Source organism: Zingiber officinale, chromosome 2B, assembly GCF_018446385.1.
Source record: "Zingiber officinale cultivar Zhangliang chromosome 2B, Zo_v1.1, whole genome shotgun sequence".
NCBI lineage: Eukaryota > Viridiplantae > Streptophyta > Magnoliopsida > Zingiberales > Zingiberaceae > Zingiber > Zingiber officinale.
Window position 1 is genome coordinate 12,288,742 of NC_055989.1, and position 20,189 is coordinate 12,308,930.

General features: G+C 43.8%; 1 protein-coding gene across 1 annotated transcript; it reads left to right on the forward strand.

Moving 5' to 3' along the window:
• The first annotated feature begins 18,477 nt into the window (after positions 1-18,477).
• Positions 18,478-20,158, forward strand: LOC122045318 (D-inositol 3-phosphate glycosyltransferase-like). The gene has a single exon (XM_042605488.1). It carries the CDS (start codon positions 18,552-18,554, stop codon positions 20,142-20,144), a length of 1,593 nt encoding a protein of 530 aa, XP_042461422.1. The 5' UTR covers positions 18,478-18,551; the 3' UTR covers positions 20,145-20,158.
• Positions 20,159-20,189: the final 31 nt, after the last annotated feature.

Below are 20,189 nucleotides of genomic sequence, written 5' to 3' on the forward strand. Positions count from 1 at the left end.
TCATGGGGTACAACACCTAATTCGGTGCTCACTCGACACATTCCTAGAACAGAGTGGAGGAAGATTGAGCTCGATTGGTTGCGACGCAACGGCTAGTTTCTTCGCTGTTTCTTCTTCGCAGGTATAAAAGGATCGAGGGCATCTTCTGTGCGACAACTCTTCTTCCTCCTTCCTGTTGCTAAGTGCTGCTGTGCTTGAGTTTTGTTGAGCTCGTCCAAAGCTTCGCGTGAGCTTCCCCGACTGGAACAGCTGCTGCTGTTAGAGTTTTTGAAGCTGCTGCTTCATCCGGACTCCAGTCGACGAGAAAGCAAGATTGGTAGAGTGCTTGTGTATTCTTATTGTATTTCTTGCTTACTCTTTGTTTTTGTACTCTTTGTTTGCTGTTGCAAACGTTTGTGGCGAGGTTTCTCCACCCACAAGGAGTATATTGTATTAGCCGGTTCTCCGGGGACTCATCCACCGACGGATTGACTGGACTCGTCCACCTTACGGACACGCCGAGGAGTATGAGTTTCATCTCCGAACCTCGTTACATCGACGAGTTTGAGGTTTGATCTTTCCTCTTTCGTTTCTTTGTTTTATTTTCCGCTGCGCTAACCCTTATTGTAGAAAGAAACGAGAAATTTGGGGTCGGCTATTCACACCCCCCTCTCTAGCCGCGTACAAAGGATCCTAACAAGTGGTATCAGAGCGAGGCCGCTCTTCGACGGATCAACACCCGGGGGAGCACGGGCTAGAGATGGATCTCTATGGAGAAGATGTCACGATTCAACCCTTCTACGAGTCTCACGACAACTTCACATATTGGAAGGTAAGGATGATGTATTTTCTTAGGACTAATATGTTAAATTGGTTTTGTGTACAAGAAGGGTTTTCCCCTCCGATGGATGAGGAAGGAAAACCTATCAAGAAGAAGGAGTGGACGAAAGAGCAAATCCGACAATCCGAAATCAATGACGAGGTAACAAAAATTATTGAATTTGCTTTACCTAATAATGTTTTGTGCAAGATAGATAGGTACAACAACGCCAAGGAATTATGGAACAATTTGGCAAAACTCCATGAAAAGGAGCCTAGTGAGCCAAGTAGCTCACATCATGGAGGAAGCGAATTGGGAGTTGAGGGCTACTCAACATCCAAGGAAGAAGAGGAGGAGAGTTCTTCTTCAAGATCGGAGCACGAAGAAGAAGCTTCTACCTCCGGGAGGGATGAAGAAGAGAGCATCCATCCATCCTCAACCCTAGGTAACTCAAACACTTTAAGTTCAAGTAAATTGCATATAATGTGTTTTGAGTGTAGGGAATTTGGACATTACAAGAGTAAATGTCCAAAGAAAACTAAGAAGACTCCACCGGCGCCAAAGATCAAGGAAGTCGGAGTCCCAAAACGCAAGGGCAAGGAGCACGTGGTGTGCTTCCAATGCAAGCAACGGGGACACTATAGGAGTCAATGTCCAAGGGAGGCAATCTCACAAGGACAAAAGACCAAGCACGTGTAAAGGGGGAGCGAAGGCAAACCCTAAGGTATCCTCTAAGGTTCATTCTTGCACTTCTAATAAGATACATGCTAGTAGTCTTATTGCAATTGTCAAGAATGATAAGCATGATAATCATAGAAATCAACATGTGTGCTTAGGTGCTAAACATCTTAGCTTAGATAAGAACAATACTAGGAAGGCCAACCTTAGGATTAACTCATCTAAGGCTAAGGAGAACCTAGGTAGAAACCCCAAGACAACTAGACATATGCCTAGGAACACCTCAAGAAAGAATGATAAATTAAAACTTGAGGTTTTAGAGAAAGAAAATCAAGTCTTAAGGTCAAGACTTAACACTCTAGAAAAGGCCCTAAAGAATTTAGAGAAGTCAACTCTAGGGTCTAAGGGTCAAATCTCAAAGCCCAAGGACAAGAAAGGTTTGGGTCACAAACCTAAGTCCCAAGTGGTCAAGCCCACTTATCATAATGTTCCATTCGATTATGGAACAAAATCTAGGGCTAGGAAGACCATCACCAAGGTCACAAGGGGAGTCACCCCTAGAGTTGATCTTGATGAGTCCCAAATGACCAAGGCTTTAAAGCCTAAGAGGGTCATTAGGAGGGTTGCTAGGGAAGTCATCCCTAGTGAATTTTTAGTGAACCCAATGAGCTCTAATAGGTATTGGGTTCCTAGGAGCATCTTCTCTACCCCATAAATGGGTTAGAGAGTGTCAACTCCAATAAGAAGGGTAGTTAACCCAACTTTGAGGAAATTGACACTCAAGGAGCATTTTCAAGGTTTTGTGAACCTTTGAAAATGAAATGAATTATCACTTACTCCTTTGAAGAGTTAAATGTGCCTAAAGATTGGAAATCTCATTTTTAATCTCAATTGGCACAATTTGGAAAAACCTAGAAAAATATCAAATTGGGATTTTGATATTCTCTTAGGTAATCAAGGCAATCCGGGCCTTAATTTAGAAGTGCTACTCTTGTAAAATTTTAAATGGTATAAATCAAACAAGAGATCAAGAAATGCCAATTTGGGTTTTGACATTTTCTTGGAGCACTTTGGGCAATCTAGGATTAGAATTTAAGTTAGCTAAGTGATTAAGGATACTTAGATAGGGAATTTAGATATTTTATTTGTGCTAACTTGCCATGATTGGTTGCCATATGTCATGCCATGACATCATAGTTAATTTAATTATCATTTGAAATGTCATGATAATGATTAGGTTATCTATATGTCATGTGTTAGTTTAGTTTCAAACTTTATGCCATGTCATCATCTCTTGCATTAATAATCAATTGAATTGATTTAAGGATGAAAAACACATTTTGATATTGAGATCAAATTTGTGTTTAGAAAATGCATGAGACCTTAGTCTAAGATACCTAAACCCATATCTCACATCAAATTGACTTGAATATGGTTTGATACACCTTAGATGTGTGTGAGATATTAGGATCATGAGTTAGGATCAAGGTGCATAGTCCTTGTATCTAGATGAGCCTAATTCAAGAAAGGAGGATCATAGGGAAAGCTTGTGTACAAGTCATGTACATCTAGCCCTAAGATTATGGTCCTAAATTCAAATGGTTTTAAAAGCATTTTAAAATTGATTTGAAAAACCTTGATGAAGCTTTCCTAGTGATAGCATTCATCATTGAACATTGTGATACAAAGTTGAGTTAAACTTGAACTATTTCAAAGTTTTTGAACTTTGTATCAAGATTGAAAAATGGAAGTTATTTTCATAGAAAACTATTTTTCCTTGATAGTATATGTTATGAGGAGTGTATCCTCAAAGTTTCATAATTTTTGAAATTTTCTAGAATTGTTTATGGGTTTCTGAATTTCGGGTAAAAATTCAGGAATTCTGATAAGGGATCTTGGATCGGTCACTGGACCGATCCAGAAAGGAGTGGATCGGTCACTGGACCGATCCAGGGAAGTGTGGATCGGTCCGGAGACCAATCCAGTAAAAGGCATTCCGATCCCAGTGAATGTGGATCGGTCTGGGGACCGATCCAATGGGATCCTGATCGGTCTGGTGACCGATCAGGGCATGCCAAAAGCTGAATTTCAACTGTATATCTGAAATTCCAGCTGTGAAAGTTTGTGGTTTAGGTTTCTAAGGGTTTGAAACTCTCCAATACATTGTTGGTGCAATGGTCAAGGGGGAGTTGACCTTTAGGGGGAGTTTTACCTAATTGTCAAGGGGAGTTGACTTTTAGGGGGAGTTTTTTACTCCAAAAGACTCTTAAGGATTAGTGATATGGGATTATCACTAAGTTGATTGTTGGGTTTAGTATCAAGGGGGAAATTAAGAGTTTCAAATGAAAGGTATGAGACTTTCATTAGGAAGAAACTCTTGACCTTGATACCCTCCTTGTTCTTTTTGATGTGTGTCAAAAAGGGGAGAGTGTTCATTGGAGAATTATTGGAGAACCCAAGTTAGGTTATCGGGTTAACCTAAGCTAGGGAAAGAATGTCAAGGAATGTTCAAGGAAGAACATTGGAATTCTTTTTGATGTATGTCAAAAAGGGGGAGAATTATTGGAGAACCCAAGTTAGGTTATCGGGTTAACCTAAGGGGAGAATGTCCAGAGAATGTTCAAGGAAAGAACATTGGACATTGGAAGATGATTGAAAACCTAAGTTAGGTTATCGGGTTAACCTAACTTGATTATGGTTTTGTCAAACATCAAAAAGGGGGAGATTGTTGGTGCAACCTTAGGTCAAGGTTGACCTGGTTGACCTGACTCGAGTTGACCTGACTCGAGTTATATTTTGATGTTTGACTTAGGAAGATTGTTGGTGCAACCTTAGGTAAAGGTTGACCTAGTTGAGTTGTATTTTGATGTTTGACACTCGTGGAAGAGTTGTATTCTTGATATGGGACAAGAATAGATGTTTGGGAGATTATTGGTGCAACCGTAGGTCAAGGTTGACCTGGTTGACCTGATTCGGGAAAAAGTCCAAGTATGGAGACTTGGCAATGGAAAAGTCCAAGCAGGGAGCTTGGCACGCGAAAAGTCCAAGTATGGAGACTTGGTACTGGAAAAGTCCAAGCAGGGAGCTTGGCACGAGGGAAAGTCCTAACTGGGATGTTAGGCAGTTGGAAAGTCCTGGTGAGTGAAGCCAGGCAGTGAGAAAGTCCTAACTGGGATATTAGGCAGTGTGGAAAGTCCTGGTGAGTGAAACCAGGCAGTGGGAAAGTCCTAACTGGGATGTTAGGCAGTGGGAAAGTCCTAACTGGGATGTTAGGCAGTTGGAAAGTCCTGGTGAGTGAAACCAGGCAAGGGAAAATCCAGATGGATCAGGGATGATCGGACTTCTGGTGTTGAAAAGTCTAAGTGGGTCAAAGGGATTGACCGGACACTTAGCGGGGAGTGCTAGCAGGTCAAGGGAGTGACCGGATGCTAGGCATGATGTACCAACAGGTCAAGGTTGACCGGATGTTGGTGTGGAAGCCTTAGGTTTAGGGCTGAAAAGTTTGGATCGGGCTGCAGACCGATCCAATGATACATGGCTCATCTGATCGGTCTGGTGACCGATCAGTGACCGATCGATATGCTCGATGGTTATCGATCGATGCGAGACCGATCGAAGGAGATCGTGGGCGGAGAAAGAAGCTGATCGGTCCGTAGACCGATCGGGGTTCTCATCGCTGCTAGTTGGCCACTGATCACCTTCTGATCGGTGTAGTCCGGACCGATCCAGGATGTTACTGATTGGTCCACGGACCGATCGGGCTTGATCGCGACACCTAATCGGTGCGGGGACCGATCGGTGACAAGCGAAGCTTATGCGCGATCGGTGCGGACCGATCGAGTTCTAACGTTGACGCAACGGCTAGTTTCTTCGCTGTCTTCTTCGCAGGTATAAAGGGGTCGAGGGCTGCTGCTGCGCGAGAACTCTTCTTCCTCCTTCCTGTTGCTAAGTGCTGCTGTGCTTGAGTTTTGTTGAGCTCGTCCAAAGCTTCGCGTGAGCTTCCCCGACTGGAACAGCTGCTGCTGTTAGAGTTTTTGAAGCTGCTGCTTCATCCGGACTCCAGTCGACGAGAAAGCAAGATTGGTAGAGTGCTTGTGTATTCTTATTGTATTTCTTGCTTACTCTTTGTTTTTGTACTCTTTGTTTGCTGTTGCAAACGTTTGTGGCGAGGTTTCTCCACCCACAAGGAGTATATTGTATTAGCCGGTTCTCCGGGGACTCATCCACCGACGGATTGACTGACTCGTCCACCTTACGGACACGCCGAGGAGTAGGAGTTTCATCTCCGAACCTCGTTACATCGACGAGTTTGAGGTTTGATCTTTCCGCTTTCGTTTCTTTGTTTTATTTTCCGCTGCGCTAACCCTTATTGTAGAAAGAAACGAGAAATTTGGGGTCGGCTATTCACACCCCCCTCTCTAGCCGCGTACAAAGGATCCTAACAAACTCCTCTAGAGTTAATACATAGTGATCTATGTGACTTGAAATTTGTGCAAACTAGAGGAGGTAAAAAATATTTTATTACTTTTATCGATGACTGCACAAAGTTCTGTTATGTCTTTCTTTTAAGAAGTAAAGACGAAGCCCTAGAGGCGTTCAGAACCTATAAAACAGAAGTTGAAAACCAACTTGACAAACGAATTAAAATAATTCGAAGCGATAGAGGTGGAGAATATGGTGCACCGTTTGATGAATTTTGTACAGAATCTGGCATTATCCATCAAACAACGGCACCTTACTCACCTCAATCAAACGGTGTTGCCGAACGTAAAAATCGGACACTAAAAGAAATGATGAATGCCTTGTTGATAAATTCAGGCTTACCTCAAAACTTGTGGGGGGGAAGCAATATTATCGGCAAATCACATTCTCAACAGAATCCCTCATAAGAAAAATGATAAAACTCCATATGAACTATGGAAAGGCCGCGAGCCATCGTACAAATACCTGAAAGTGTGGGGGTGCTTGGCAAAGGTCGAAGTACCTAAACCAAAGCAAGTAAAGATCGAACCTAAAACGTTCGATGCGATATTTGCCGGATATGCCCATAATAGTAGTGCATATCGTTTCCTAGTTCACAAATCAGATATTCCTGATATACATGTGGGAACAACCATAGAATCTCGAAATGCGATATTCTTTGAAAACGTATTCCCAAATAAAAAGGGAAACGTTGAAAGTGATAACAACGGAAGTTCAAACAAAAATGACGTTACCGAACTTAGCTGTTATAAAAGGACTATTGACGATCAAAGTGAAGAGCCACGTCGTAGCAAACGGGCTAGAGTTGAGAAATCGTTCGGGCCAGATTTCATTGTTAGGACCAAAAGTAGCTAGAGGGGGGGGGGGTGAATAGCTCGTCGCGTTCGCTCGGTGCGCTTCGTTGCTTGGCGTTGCTTGTTTCTTCTTGGATGTGCAGCGGAAAATACAGAAACAAACACAAAACGCTAACACTAGGATTTTACTTGGTATCCACCTCACAAGAGGTGACTAATCCAAGGATCCACACCAACGCACACACCCTCCACTATGAATAACACTCCTTTATGGTAACTACCAAAGGCGGAGAAGCCCTACAACACTCTCAATACAAGAAGAAGAAAGGGAAATACAAGTTAAGCAAAAGCTTACAAGATGTGCAGTAAAAACCCTAACCCTAACTTCTTCCTCTTGCAATAGATCCGCCTCTTGACTTGGAAAGCCTCCAAGAACCTTCAAGAACCGGCGATCACGTGCTTGTAGAGAGCGGGGGAGGAGCTGGAATGAATCTGAGAAGAGCTCGTAATAAGAGATGCCGAAGACCACGCTCGCTTGCGGCAACGCCAGCGGTCGGATCCCGATCGATTCGAATGTTCCGAATCGATCGGGGAGGCTGGATCGATCCACGGATCGAGGCGCCCGCGAGCAGAAGCGCGCTGGATCGATCCACGGATCGATCCGGCGCTTATCGCGCGACAGATCATCGCCCGAGCACGGTCGGGACCTGGATCGATCCACGGATCGATCCGACCTGCTACGATTCGGATCCCGATCGATCCCGGCTGAATCGATCCACGGATCGATCCGGACGGTTTTGCCCAAAACCAAGTCCCAAACCTCCTAACCAACATCCGGTCAACCTTGACCTGTTGGTACATCATGCCTCGCATCTGGTCACTCCCTTGACCTGCCAGGACTCCCCACCAAGTGTCCGGTCAATCCCTTTGACCCACTTGGACTTTTACTCGTCGTGCCAAGTATCCGGTCACTCCATTGACCTACTTGGACTTTCACCAGATGTCTGGTCAACCTTGACCCATCTGGACTTCCTTCCTTGCCAAGTATCCAGTCAATCCTTTGACCTACTTGGACTTCCCAACACCAGATGTTCGATCATCCTTGATCCATCCGGATATCCTTCCTTGCCTGGCTTCACTCACCAGGACTTTCACCTAGCTTCACTCACTAGGGTTTTCCATCTGCCTAGCTTCACTCACTAGGACTTTCATCTGCCTAGCTTCACTCACTAGGACTTTCCATCTGCCTAGCTTCACTCACTAGGACTTTCATCTGCCTAGCTTCACTCACTAGGACTTTCACCTGGCTTCACTCACCAGGATTTTCTTCTGCCTAGCTTCACTCACTAGGACTTTCATCTGCTTAGGACTTCCCAGTCAAGTATCCGGTCAACCTTGACCTACTTGACTCTTCTTCGATCAATATCTTATTGTCAAACATCTAAACCCAAACCAAGACTCAGCTTGGTTAACCAGGTCAACCTTGACCTGAGGGATGTTGCACCAACAATCTCCCCCTTTTTGATGTTTGACAATACTACAATCACACTTACAATACCACATGTAAGTTAGGCTAATCCCATAGCCTCATTCTTCATGCCACTAGGTAATGAAAGCATAAGTTAAGCTCTTCATTCTCCCCCTAAGAGGGCAAACTCCCTCTAGGTAATGAAAGCCTAACTTACTCCCTTTCACAAGCCCTTTCATTCTCCCCCTATTGGCACACATCAACACCTTACTAATAAAACACATCAACCCATTACTAATAAAACACATCAACCCATCTTTGGACACACATCAACCGATGCTCCAATTTTGGGCACACTTCAACAAATCCATTGTTGAAAAACTCTCCCCCTGAAGAGTTGCTCATCGTTGTTCACAACATCACTTATTGTGATCAACACGATACTGAAGGTCCCATACCCTTCATTATCCTTACCCTACATTTTCCCCCAATGTAGGTAAATGCCCATCCTTGAGCATTATCCTTTGAAAACACTTGAACAATGAGGATATCCACTCCTCATTAAAGTTCAATCGCTCAACCTTGAGCATTTTCAAACTTCTTGAGTTCCCACTTGAAATAATGAGGATATCCACTCCCCATTTCAAGTTCAAAAGCTCGTCCATGAGCATTTTCTTTAAAGAAGGTTAACCACCTTCCAAGGTTCATGAAAAATAATTTTCATGCCTTTAAAGAGTCCCTCCCCCTAAAGACATGGTGGTAACTTCTGTCATTGCACCAACAATGACTTGGAATCCCTAAACCTTTAGGAAACCCAGATTTAGAAGTTTTGAGGTTCAAATGTTCAAAATTTGAAACAAACCTCAACCTAAACTTCAATGAAGTCTTTCTTAACCATTCCATCCTTGTTTTTAACACGAAAACACCCTTTTTATGTATACAAATGTATTTTAAGGGTTTGGAATGGTTACCTAGACTAAAATAGGTTCAAAGTGCTGAAATCAGGCTTTCCCAGCCAAACTCAGCAACTTGGATCGATTAGAGTTGGGTTCCAATCGATTGAACCTTTCTGAATCGATCCACTGATCGATTCAGACTACCTGGATCGATCGGCTGATCGATCCGGCGAGCTACTGCTCGCGAGATTTGCCTTTTGAATCGATCCATGGATCGATTCAGGCACTCCAATCGATCCATGGATCGATCGGAGCTCTGATAGTTGCTGAAATTCCATTTCAGTCAACTTCAGAAAATTCTACAAAAATCCAAAAATAATGAAATTTCGTGTAGACATTGTTTAGGGCATATATTATCAAGGAAAAATAGTTTTCTATGAAAATACATCATATTTTCAAAGATTGACACAAACTTGAAAACTTGCAAAAACTTTAGTGTTTTCTTCAATTTTGTGTCTAACTATTCAATGGTGATTACTATCAAAAGATAGCCTTCACCAAGGTTTTCCAAAATCATTTTGAAAACTTTTTCAAACCAATATCCCACCACATTCCTTGGGCTTAATGCACATGACTTGTACATTAGCTTTCCCAATGATGGGAAAACACATATCTATGTGTTTTGATGAAACTAAAACTCAAACGAATGCACTAAATCAACATCTTGAGTTTTGTTCATCATCCTAACATCTCACTTGTATCTAATGTGCACTAAAACACATACAAGTTATCTTATAGGTCTTTGTGAGATGTAGAGATTGGTTTTGCCCTAATCTAGGGATCATGCATACTATCTAGGCATTTTGGAGATATTAGACACCCACCTAGGATGTCACTTGTTAATAAGTGTTGTTAAATGCCTTTTGTCCTTGATTACAAGGAATTAAACTTAATGCATGATAATGTTATGGCATACATCAAAAGGAAATAATTTTCAAAAGAAAATATCCTATAACTATATGATGTATGAATGTCATGACATTGTATTTTTGTATTTTTCATAATAAGTCATGAATGCAAAAGTAGACATGATGTCATGGCATATGATGGGCAAACAATCATGGCAAGATTTAGCATAAATAAAATATACCTAGATTAGCTATCTAAGTATCCTTAAACCTTAGCTAAACTTACAACTTAAAACTAGATTGCCCTTAAGTGCGTCAAGAAAACGCCAAAACCTAAATTGGCATTTCTAATTCCCTTGATTAATTTATGCCAATTGAAATTAAGCATATTCCTCAAATGTTGGCATATTTCATTTTTCCACAAGAGTAGCACTTTAAAGTTAAGGCCCGGATTGCCTTAAATTTCCTAAGAACATACCAAAATCCCAACTTGGTAGCTCTTATGAATTTCCCAATATATGCCTTTTAAGATTAAAATCAAATTTTCACCACTAGGCACATTTTACTCTTTCAAGGAGTAAATAATAGTTCCATTTCATTTTCAAAGGTTAACAAAAACCTTGAAAATGCTCCTTGAGTGTCAATTTCCTCAAAGTTGGGTTAACTACCCTTCTAATTGGAGTTGACACTCTCTAACCCATTTATGGGGTAGAGAAGATGCTCCTAGGAACCCAACATCTATTGGTGCTCCTTGGATGCTCTAGGTACTCACTAGGGATAACTTCCCTAGATACCTTCCTAGTGACCTTGTTGGGCTTCTTAGAAGCCTTGGTCACATTTTCTAGGTCAACCCTAGGGATAGCCTCCCTTGTGACCTTGTTAGTGACTTTCTTAGACTTCTTAGAAGTCTTAGTCACTTTGGTTGTAAAAATACTCTTAGGGATGACTTCCCTAGTATTCTTGACTTGACCACTAAACCTAGGGTTTGTTCCATAACTATATGGAACCCTATGATAACTAGGCACATCCTTCTTAGCCTTTGGTTTGTATCCCAAACCTCTATGGCTATTTGATGGCTTTGACTTTCCTAGCCCTAGGTTTTGCTCATTTTGCCCTTTTAGGATATTTTCCATCCTTTTTAGGGTCTTTTCCAATTTATCAAGTCTTGATCTCAAGACTTGATTTTCTATCATTAAATCCTTAGAATTTGGTTTTTCATTAAGTCCATGAGCATTTTGGTTTCTAGGCTTGTATCTAAAATCCTTAGAGTTATTGCCTAGACTTTTACCTACATTCCTAACCCTAGGAGTGATAGTTTTGGCATGTAGGGCCACATGCTTTTCCTTAAAGCCCTCATGCTTCCTATTCTTATGGTAAATTGCATTAAAATGATAAAAATTAGAATTATCATGCTTTTTACCATAATGTAAAGGAGTAGGCTTAATAAATGTTACCTTCTTCTTTACCTTGGAGGCTCCCCCTTGACTAGTGCCTCCTTGAGCCTTGACCCTCTTCTTCCCCTTGGGGCATTGACTACGATAATGCCCCTTTTGATTGCAAGAGAAGCATATAATATGCTCCTTGCTCTTCTTTGTGTTGGGGATGGTCTCCTTGGGCTTCACCTTGCCTTTTGTGCCACTTGGCCCTTCTTCTTGGCTAATTTAGGGCACTTGCTCTTGTAGTGCCCATGTTCCCTACATTCAAAGCATATAATATGATTTTTATTATTAATTGAAATATTTATACCTTTGCTTGTAGGAGTGACATCTTTTTCTTTGGATCCGGAGGTAGAAGCTTCCTCTTGATCGGACCTTGATTCTCCTCCATTTGATTTTTCTTGACTTGTGGAGGTAGAAGCTTCTTCCTCCTCTTCTTCTCTTGACCCGGATGTAGAAGCTTCTTCTTCTTCTTGATCCGGTGTCACCAAGGATTGCTCCCCCTCAATCCTAGAGGTGGAGGCTTCATCATCTTGAATATGAAACAAGGAGTATGCTCCCTCCTTGTTCCCTTCGTTGCATTCCCTTGAGGATGAAGCTTCTTGGATTTCCTCTTCTTCGGAGGTTGAGCATCTCTCAACCTCGGAATCCTCCTCTTGGTCTTGCTCCAAAGAGTCACCCTCTCTGGATTCTGCTTGCTTTTGTACAGTGGAGGGGATCTCTTCATGAAGCTTGGCCAATTTGCTCCATAAGTCCTTTGCATCTTCAAATTCTCCAATTTTGCAAAGGATGGTGCTTGGCAATAAATTGACCAATAGCTTGGTCACTTTGTCATTGGCCTCGCACCTTTGGATTTTCTCCGAGCTCCATTTGCTTTTCTTGAGAAGCTTGCCCTTGGAGTTTGTTGGAGCTTCGAAGCCTTCCATTAGAGCAAACCATTGCTCTATCTCCATCATAAGAAAGGTTTCGATTCTTGATTTCCAAGAATCGAAGCTTGTGGATGTGTATGGTGGAGCCACCCTTGTGTCAAATCCAAGTCCATCTTGGAATTGCATCTTGAAGTTGAGCTTGATAAAATCTTGAACTTGAAGAATTTGCTCCAACTTCTTCACCCTCTAGCTTGTCTTGATATGCTTGACCCTTCCGGCGATGATTCCGGTGAAGAGCAACCTTGCTCTGATACCACTTGTTAGGACCAAAAGTAGCTAGAGGGGGGGGTGAATAGCTCGTCGCGTTCGCTCGGTGCGCTTCGTTGCTTGGCGTTGCTTGTTTCTTCTTGGATGTGCAGCGGAAAATACAGAAACAAACACAAAACGCTAACACTAGGATTTTACTTGGTATCCACCTCACAAGAGGTGACTAATCCAAGGATCCACACCAACGCACACACCCTCCACTATGAATAACACTCCTTTATGGTAACTACCAAAGGCGGAGAAGCCCTACAACACTCTCAATACAAGAAGAAGAAAGGGAAATACAAGTTAAGCAAAAGCTTACAAGATGTGCAGTAAAAACCCTAACCCTAACTTCTTCCTCTTGCAATAGATCCGCCTCTTGACTTGGAAAGCCTCCAAGAACCTTCAAGACCTGGCGATCACGTGCTTGTAGAGAGCTGTGGAGGAGCTGGAATGAATCTGAGAAGAGCTCGTAAAGAGATGCCGAAGACCACGCTCGCCTGCGGCTTTAAACCCGACGCAGCGGTCGGATCGATCGATCGAATGTTCGAATCGATCGGGAAACTGGATCGATCCACGGATCGATCCGGCGCTTATCGCGAGAAGCGCTGGATCGATCCACGGATCGATCCGGCGCTTATCGCGCGAAGCAGCCGTCGATCGTCCGTGATCGGTAGGGACCTGAATCGATCCACGGATCGATCCGACCTGCGAAGAATGCGGATCGATCCAGCGATCGATCCACGGCTGAATCGATCCACGGATCGATCCGGCGCGATTTTGCCCAAAACCAAGTCCCAAACCTCCTAACCAACATCCGGTCAACCTTGACTGTTGGTACATCATGCCTCGCATCGGTCACTCCCTTGACCTGCCAGGACTCCCCACCAAGTGTCCGGTCAATCCCTTTGACCCACTTGGACTTTTACTCGTCGTGCTAAGTATCCGGTCACTCCATTGACCTACTTGGACTTTCACCAGATGTCTGGTCAACCTTGACCCATCTGGACTTCCTTCCTTGCCAAGTATCCAGTCAATCCTTTGACCTACTTGGACTTCCCAACACCAGATGTCCGATCATCCTTGATCCATCCGGATATCCTTCCTTGCCTGGCTTCACTCACCAGGACTTTCACCTAGCTTCACTCACTAGGGTTTTCCATCTGCCTAGCTTCACTCACTAGGACTTTCATCTGCCTAGCTTCACTCACTAGGACTTTCCATCTGCCTAGCTTCACTCACTAGGACTTTCATCTGCCTAGCTTCACTCACTAGGACTTTCACCTGGCTTCACTCACCAGGATTTTCTTCTGCCTAGCTTCACTCACTAGGACTTCCTTCTGCCTAACATGCCAGTTAGGACTTCCCAGTCAAGTATCCGGTCAACCTTGACCTACTTGACTCTTCTTCGATCAATATCTTATTGTCAAACATCTAAACCCAAACCAAGACTCAGCTTGGTTAACCAGGTCAACCTTGACCTGAGGGATGTTGCACCAACATTCATGACTTTCATGTCAGAAATGGAACCAAGAACATTAAGTGAAGCTCTCTCTAGACCCGATGCTCCAATGTGGAAAGAAGCTGTCAATAGTGAAATCGAGTCTATCATGAATAATCATACTTGGGAATTAGTAGACTTTCCTTCTGGTAATAAACCATTAGGTTATAAGTGGATACTAAAACGTAAGTATAAAGCTGATAGATCAATTGACAAGTATAAGGCCAGACTTGTAGCCAAGGGGTACAAGCAAGAGGAAGGCCTTAATTACTTCGATACATACTCACCGGTGACAATGATTACGTCCATACAAATGCTAATAGCCATTGCAGCACTGTATGACCTTGAAATACATCAAATGGATGTTAAGACTGCATTCTTAAATGGTGAGTTGGAAGAAGAAATTTATATGGAGCAACCCGAAGGGTTCATGGCTCCTGGAAATTAGAAAAAGGTGTGTCGACTTGTTAAGTCATTGTACGGACTTAAGCAAGCGCCTAAACAATGGCACGAAAAATTTGACAAAGTAATGCTGTCAAACGAATTCAGAATAAATGAATGTGACAAATGCATTTATGTCAAAAACACACCTGAAGGCTATGTAATTGTCTGTCTATACGTAGACGACATGCTAATAATGGGCAGTAATCATGATGTAATCATGACTACAAAGAAAATGTTGACCAGAAATTTTGATATGAAAGATATGGGTCAAGCAGATGTTATATTGGGAATTAAAATTCTCAGGACATCAGAAGGGATAGTTTTAACACAATCCCATTATGTAGAATCTGTATTGAAAAAATTCAATGCATACGATCTCTCTACAGTGAAAACACCTATGGATCTAAGTCAACACTTAGCAAAAAACCATGGTGAGACCATATCGCAGTTGGAATATTCTCAGATAATAGGCAGTTTGATGTATCTCACAAACTGCACACGTCCGGATATTGCCTGTACGGTCAACAAACTTAGTCGTTTTACGAGTAATCCAAACGACACCCATTGGAAAGTATTGATGCGAGTTCTCAGATATTTGAAATATACTATGAACTATGGATTACATTATGGAAAATATCCCGCTGTATTGGAAGGATATTGTGATGCTAATTGGATATCAGATACAAAAGACTCCAAATCCACTAGTGGATATGTATTCATGATCGGTGGGGGAGCAGTATCTTGGAAATCCACTAAGCAGACTTGCATTGCTCGGTCAAATATGGAATCCGAGTTTATAGCACTAGACAAAGCAGCTGAGGAAGCTGAATGGCTGCGGAATTTCTTGGAAGATATTCCTAGCTGGGTGAAACCTGTGCCTGCCGTACTAATCCACTGTGATAGTCAATCGGCGATTGGAAGGGCACAGAGTAATATGTATAATGGGAAGTCACGACATATACGTCGTAGACATAATACCATTAGGCAGTTGATCTCGAATGGAGTGATTGCAATCGACTATGTTAAGTCCAAAGATAATTTGGCAGATCCTCTAACGAAGGGGTTGAGTCGAGATCAAGTATACTGCTCATCAAGAGGAATGAGATTAAAAATCTACAACTAAAAAATGACTGTAGCGGTAACCCAACCTTGTTGACTGAAGATCCCAAGATCTTGGTTCAATGGGACAACGAAGTTACAGAAGTTGTGGTCCAGCACATTAGATAGTTTATCTCTATCCCAATCCTAGGATGAATTTGTGCTGTCCTACCTCATGTAGTGAGGTTAAGCTTATGCTTTTAGTGACTTCTATACCTGATAAGGTGGAGTATGGTAGGATACTCTTGATAGAAGTGTCGCCTATGTGAGTGTGAAGACAGGCCGCTTTAATGAAACACTCATGAATCCAAGATGGTATCCATGGCCGAAACGGAACTAACCATGAGAACCTAAAGTAGGTGAGATAGATCTCTGTGTAGGTGTTATTGTCTAAGTATACACCAACAGCTGAGCAGTTCAAGACATCACGTTCACTGCGCAGCCTAGTATACTCGATAGCATTTCACTACGGAAGGTTCAAAGCCACAAGCTACCTCTCCCGATGCAGTGACTTATCGATTGGACTCTTGTAAAATGTCAGCATGCATACACGCATTGCATTAATTTCCATTCATGTGGGGGATTGTTGGATATTGGGGCCTTAAATGGACCAAAATGATTTAGAGGAAGGAAGCCATCAATTGTTGAAAGTCGTAATTGACTTCAAAATTGAAGTCTACGATTCGCGTAGATAGATTTAGACTATTAATTTGCTCAAAACCGATTAAGGGTGAATGAGAAATTAATGTTTAAAGTCAACCCAAAATAACATTTGTTATTCATTAATAAAGTGCATAGGAGAATAGTCCCACATCGGAAATTCTCGATGTGTATTCTCTACTTATTAATGAAGATGTGTTAATGGAGTTAACACAAAAAAAAAATAAAAGGACAGGTGACCCCTTAGCCCAGGGCGAGCAGGTGCTCGCACCTGTGAGCCCGCCACGTGCGCACGTGCGCACGTGCGCAATGGGAACTTTGTAGGCGCTTACGTGCGCAATGGGCACTTTGTAGGTGCGCAATGAGCGCTTTGTAGGCGCTTTGTGGCACTCGGGTGACGTGTCAGGCTCTTACCTGACGTGGCAGTGCCTATGCGGCATCCTCGTGGGCAAAGGGAGATGACTGGACAGTTGACTTAGGAAATGGATGGCTACCGTTGATCAACGTTGATCAAATAGATATGATGGATCGCTTGTGATGCGATCTAGAGCGTTGGATCGCAAAGAGTAACGATCTGACGGCCTGGGATGAGACTTGATCTGAAGCATCGAATCAATGGATCCAAATCCGATGGCTGATGACAATAGGCGGGATCTGAGGGTCACAACTCCTCAGATCTGATGGATGAGATTGAAGTGGGCTTGGTGAAGGGTTACAACCCTTTAGAATAGATGATCTAGATCGATCCAGCCCAAGGAACACATCCACTCACCCAAAGGACACTCAACCTCTTCGTTCAGTATAAATAGAACCCTCCAGATGATGGAATACTAACTCAATCTTCTCTTCTCTTCCTCAAGCATTCATCTCATCTTGTGCATTCAAGAGTCCAAGAAGTCTACTAAAAGGTTCGCTGGTCTCGGAATTCGGAGTGCTATGATTCCGAGACGTTCGTCGTCGTTGTATCTTGGGAACGAATTGCAACAATCCGTTAAGCACCGTAGCGGAGCAATATCATTTACGGAGATAGTGTCGAACACTAACCTCGACGATCAGTTTACATACTCCAGAAGCTACCCGGAGACAACAATCCCACTGTATCAATTCTATCACCTTTTAACTAAGTACCCCTACATGGATAATAACATTAAGCATAAAGAATAATATCTGCTGCATCAATACTGAAATAAATAGTATTACTGGAATAAAAAACATTCTTTGCACTTTAAAAAAGAAATGTCAATTTAATATTTCATTAATTAGAAGTGAATTTTTATTTTTGCCCAATTTAATTTTTTGCTTTTATATATATATATATATATATATATATATATATATATATATATATATATATATATATATTTCGTTTTTACTATCCGATTAATTTTAAAATTAACTAATCCGACCCCCAAAAAACATATTTTCTCATTGCTCACTTGATCCCTATCTCTAAGTTGGTTGTGACTTCCTAAAACATTTGAACCTACTGGTAGAGCCCTTTGATTATTGTAGCAAAACTATATGATCCGATAGCGGAGAAACATGTGCGCCATGTGCAACTACCAAGCCACTTAATTCTTTACTATTTTTCATGGTTAATTAATCAAATTATTTTGTGAATAAATATCATCACGACTCATCATTTTAGTAAATTTTCAAGTTCCCACCTAATAATCCACTTTAATTTACTAAATCAGTAAAAAGGTAAAAGTTACAAAATCCAAAAAAAAATAAAATTAAAAAAGTCTCTTCCTCAGTTCCTCTTCACTATATTTCTATTTTCAATCTTTCCCAACTTAGTGTTTGTTAACGTAATCTACGATGGATTTCAACCAGATCCGGCCTAAATTCCAGTAAAGATCACGTGGACTGGAGCTGGCAATGAAGTCAAACCATCGGACACCTCCAGATTACAAATCTCACATGACAACAAACCTACGAATCTTGGGTGCTGGTTAGTTGCCCTATGGGCGTAGCACAGACGGTGGACGCATGGTATCTCTGACGTAATAATTAGGGGTCGATTCTCATGAACTGACGACCTGGGATTTATCCCACCATGCGCCTATGACCTATTTATCTGTATGAATCTCTCTCCATATCCATGGGGTCGACATTAGGGGGCCGCTAATGTGCTGGTTAGTTTTGTAAGGTGTTGTCATCTTCAAATCTCAGTATAGCTGTGATTTACTTATCTGTTGACCCTAAGATGGAGGCGTTGGGCACAAACTTAATCACCCCATTGCGTACTTGTCAGCTACTTCGCATCAAATCCCTCCCCTCCTCTGTTACTTCCTTCGATTTCGAATCCGGGATGAAGAGAGCGCATTGTGGCAGCAACTCCATCACTTTCCGGCGGCTCTGTCCCTTCCTCCTCGCCATCACCATCCTGTCCTCCTTCATTTTCTGGTCTCGCCCCGCCTCTACTCCCTGCAACATCGATGCCGCCTTCGCCGCCGCCGCAGAGCAGAATAGGTCCTTGGACATCCTCGCCTTTTCCTCCGCCCTCAACCAGCTTTCTTTCTCCGTCCGCCCGCCGCCGCGGCTCCTTAAGATCGCCCTCTTCGTCAAGCGCTGGCCGCAGCGCAACCGCGCCGGCGGCCTCGAGCGCCACGCCCTCACGCTCCACCTCGCCCTCGCGCGCCGCGGCCACGAGGTGCACGTCTTCACCACCAAATCCAACGCCACCCTGGGCGACTCCGCCGCGGCCGCCTCCGCCCTGATCTTCCACCCCACCGACCCCTCCCCTGCCGGCTTCCTCAACCAGGCCCTGGCGTGGGAGCAGTTCCGCATCCACAACGCCACCGGGCGGCCCTTCGAAGTGATCCACTCGGAGAGCGTCGGCGTCCTCCACGGCCGCGCCCGAGGCCTCCGCAACCTCGCCGCGTCCTGGCACGGCATCGCCTACGAGACCATCCACTCCGACGTGGTTCAGGACCTTCTGCGCGGCTCGTCGGAGCCGCGGAGCCCGATCGTGGCGGAGCGGCTTTCCAAGGTGATCGAGGAAGTCAAGTTCTTCCCCCGCTACGCCCACCACGTGGCCACCAGCGACCACGTCGGGGACGTCCTCAAGCGGGTCTACATGATCCCGGAGGGGCGCGTCCACATCATCGTCAACGGCGTCGACGAGAGCGTCTTCGGGCCCGATCCGAAATCGGGAGTAGAATTCAAGGCCAAGGTCGGCGTGCCGTCCGGCGCGAAGCTGGTGATAGGAATCGCTGGGAGGTTGGTGAAGGACAAAGGTCACCCGCTGATGTTCGAAGCTCTGAAGAAGGCCTTCGAGGAGGAAGAGACGTTCCGAAAGGGGGACGTCTTCGTTCTGGTGGCCGGAGACGGGCCATGGGGCGACAGGTACAGAGAGTTGGGCCGGAGCGTCATCGTCGTGGGGCCGCTGGAGCAGTCCGAGCTCGCCAAATTCTACAACTCGCTCGACGTTTACATGAACCCAACGCTGAGGGCGCAGGGGCTCGACCACACCTTCATAGAGGCGATGATATCGGGGGTGGCCGCCGCCGGCACGAGGTTCGCGAGCATCACGGGGTCGCTGATAGTGGGGCCGGAGGTGGGGTACACGTTCCTGCCGACGGTGGAGTCGCTGACGGCGTGCCTGTTCAGGATCGCGGCCGACGGGAAGGAGGTGCTGGCGAGGAAAGGGGAGGCGGCCAGGAACAGAGCGTTGAGGCTGCACACCGCCACCAAGATGTCCCTCGCTTACGAGAGGCTGTTCTTGTGCATAGCCAAGAGGGCGCCGGCGGTGAAGGACGACGACGACTACTGCGAATACCCACTTCCATGGGATTGAAGTGGAATCCTACGGCAGACAAATTTCTATTTGTCGCATTTAAAG

What these genes read in the sequence shown, in the direction of transcription:
- LOC122045318 (XM_042605488.1), top strand. Translation starts at nt 18,552, where the DNA reads ATGGAGGCGTTGGGCACAAACTTAATCACCCCATTGCGTACTTGTCAG.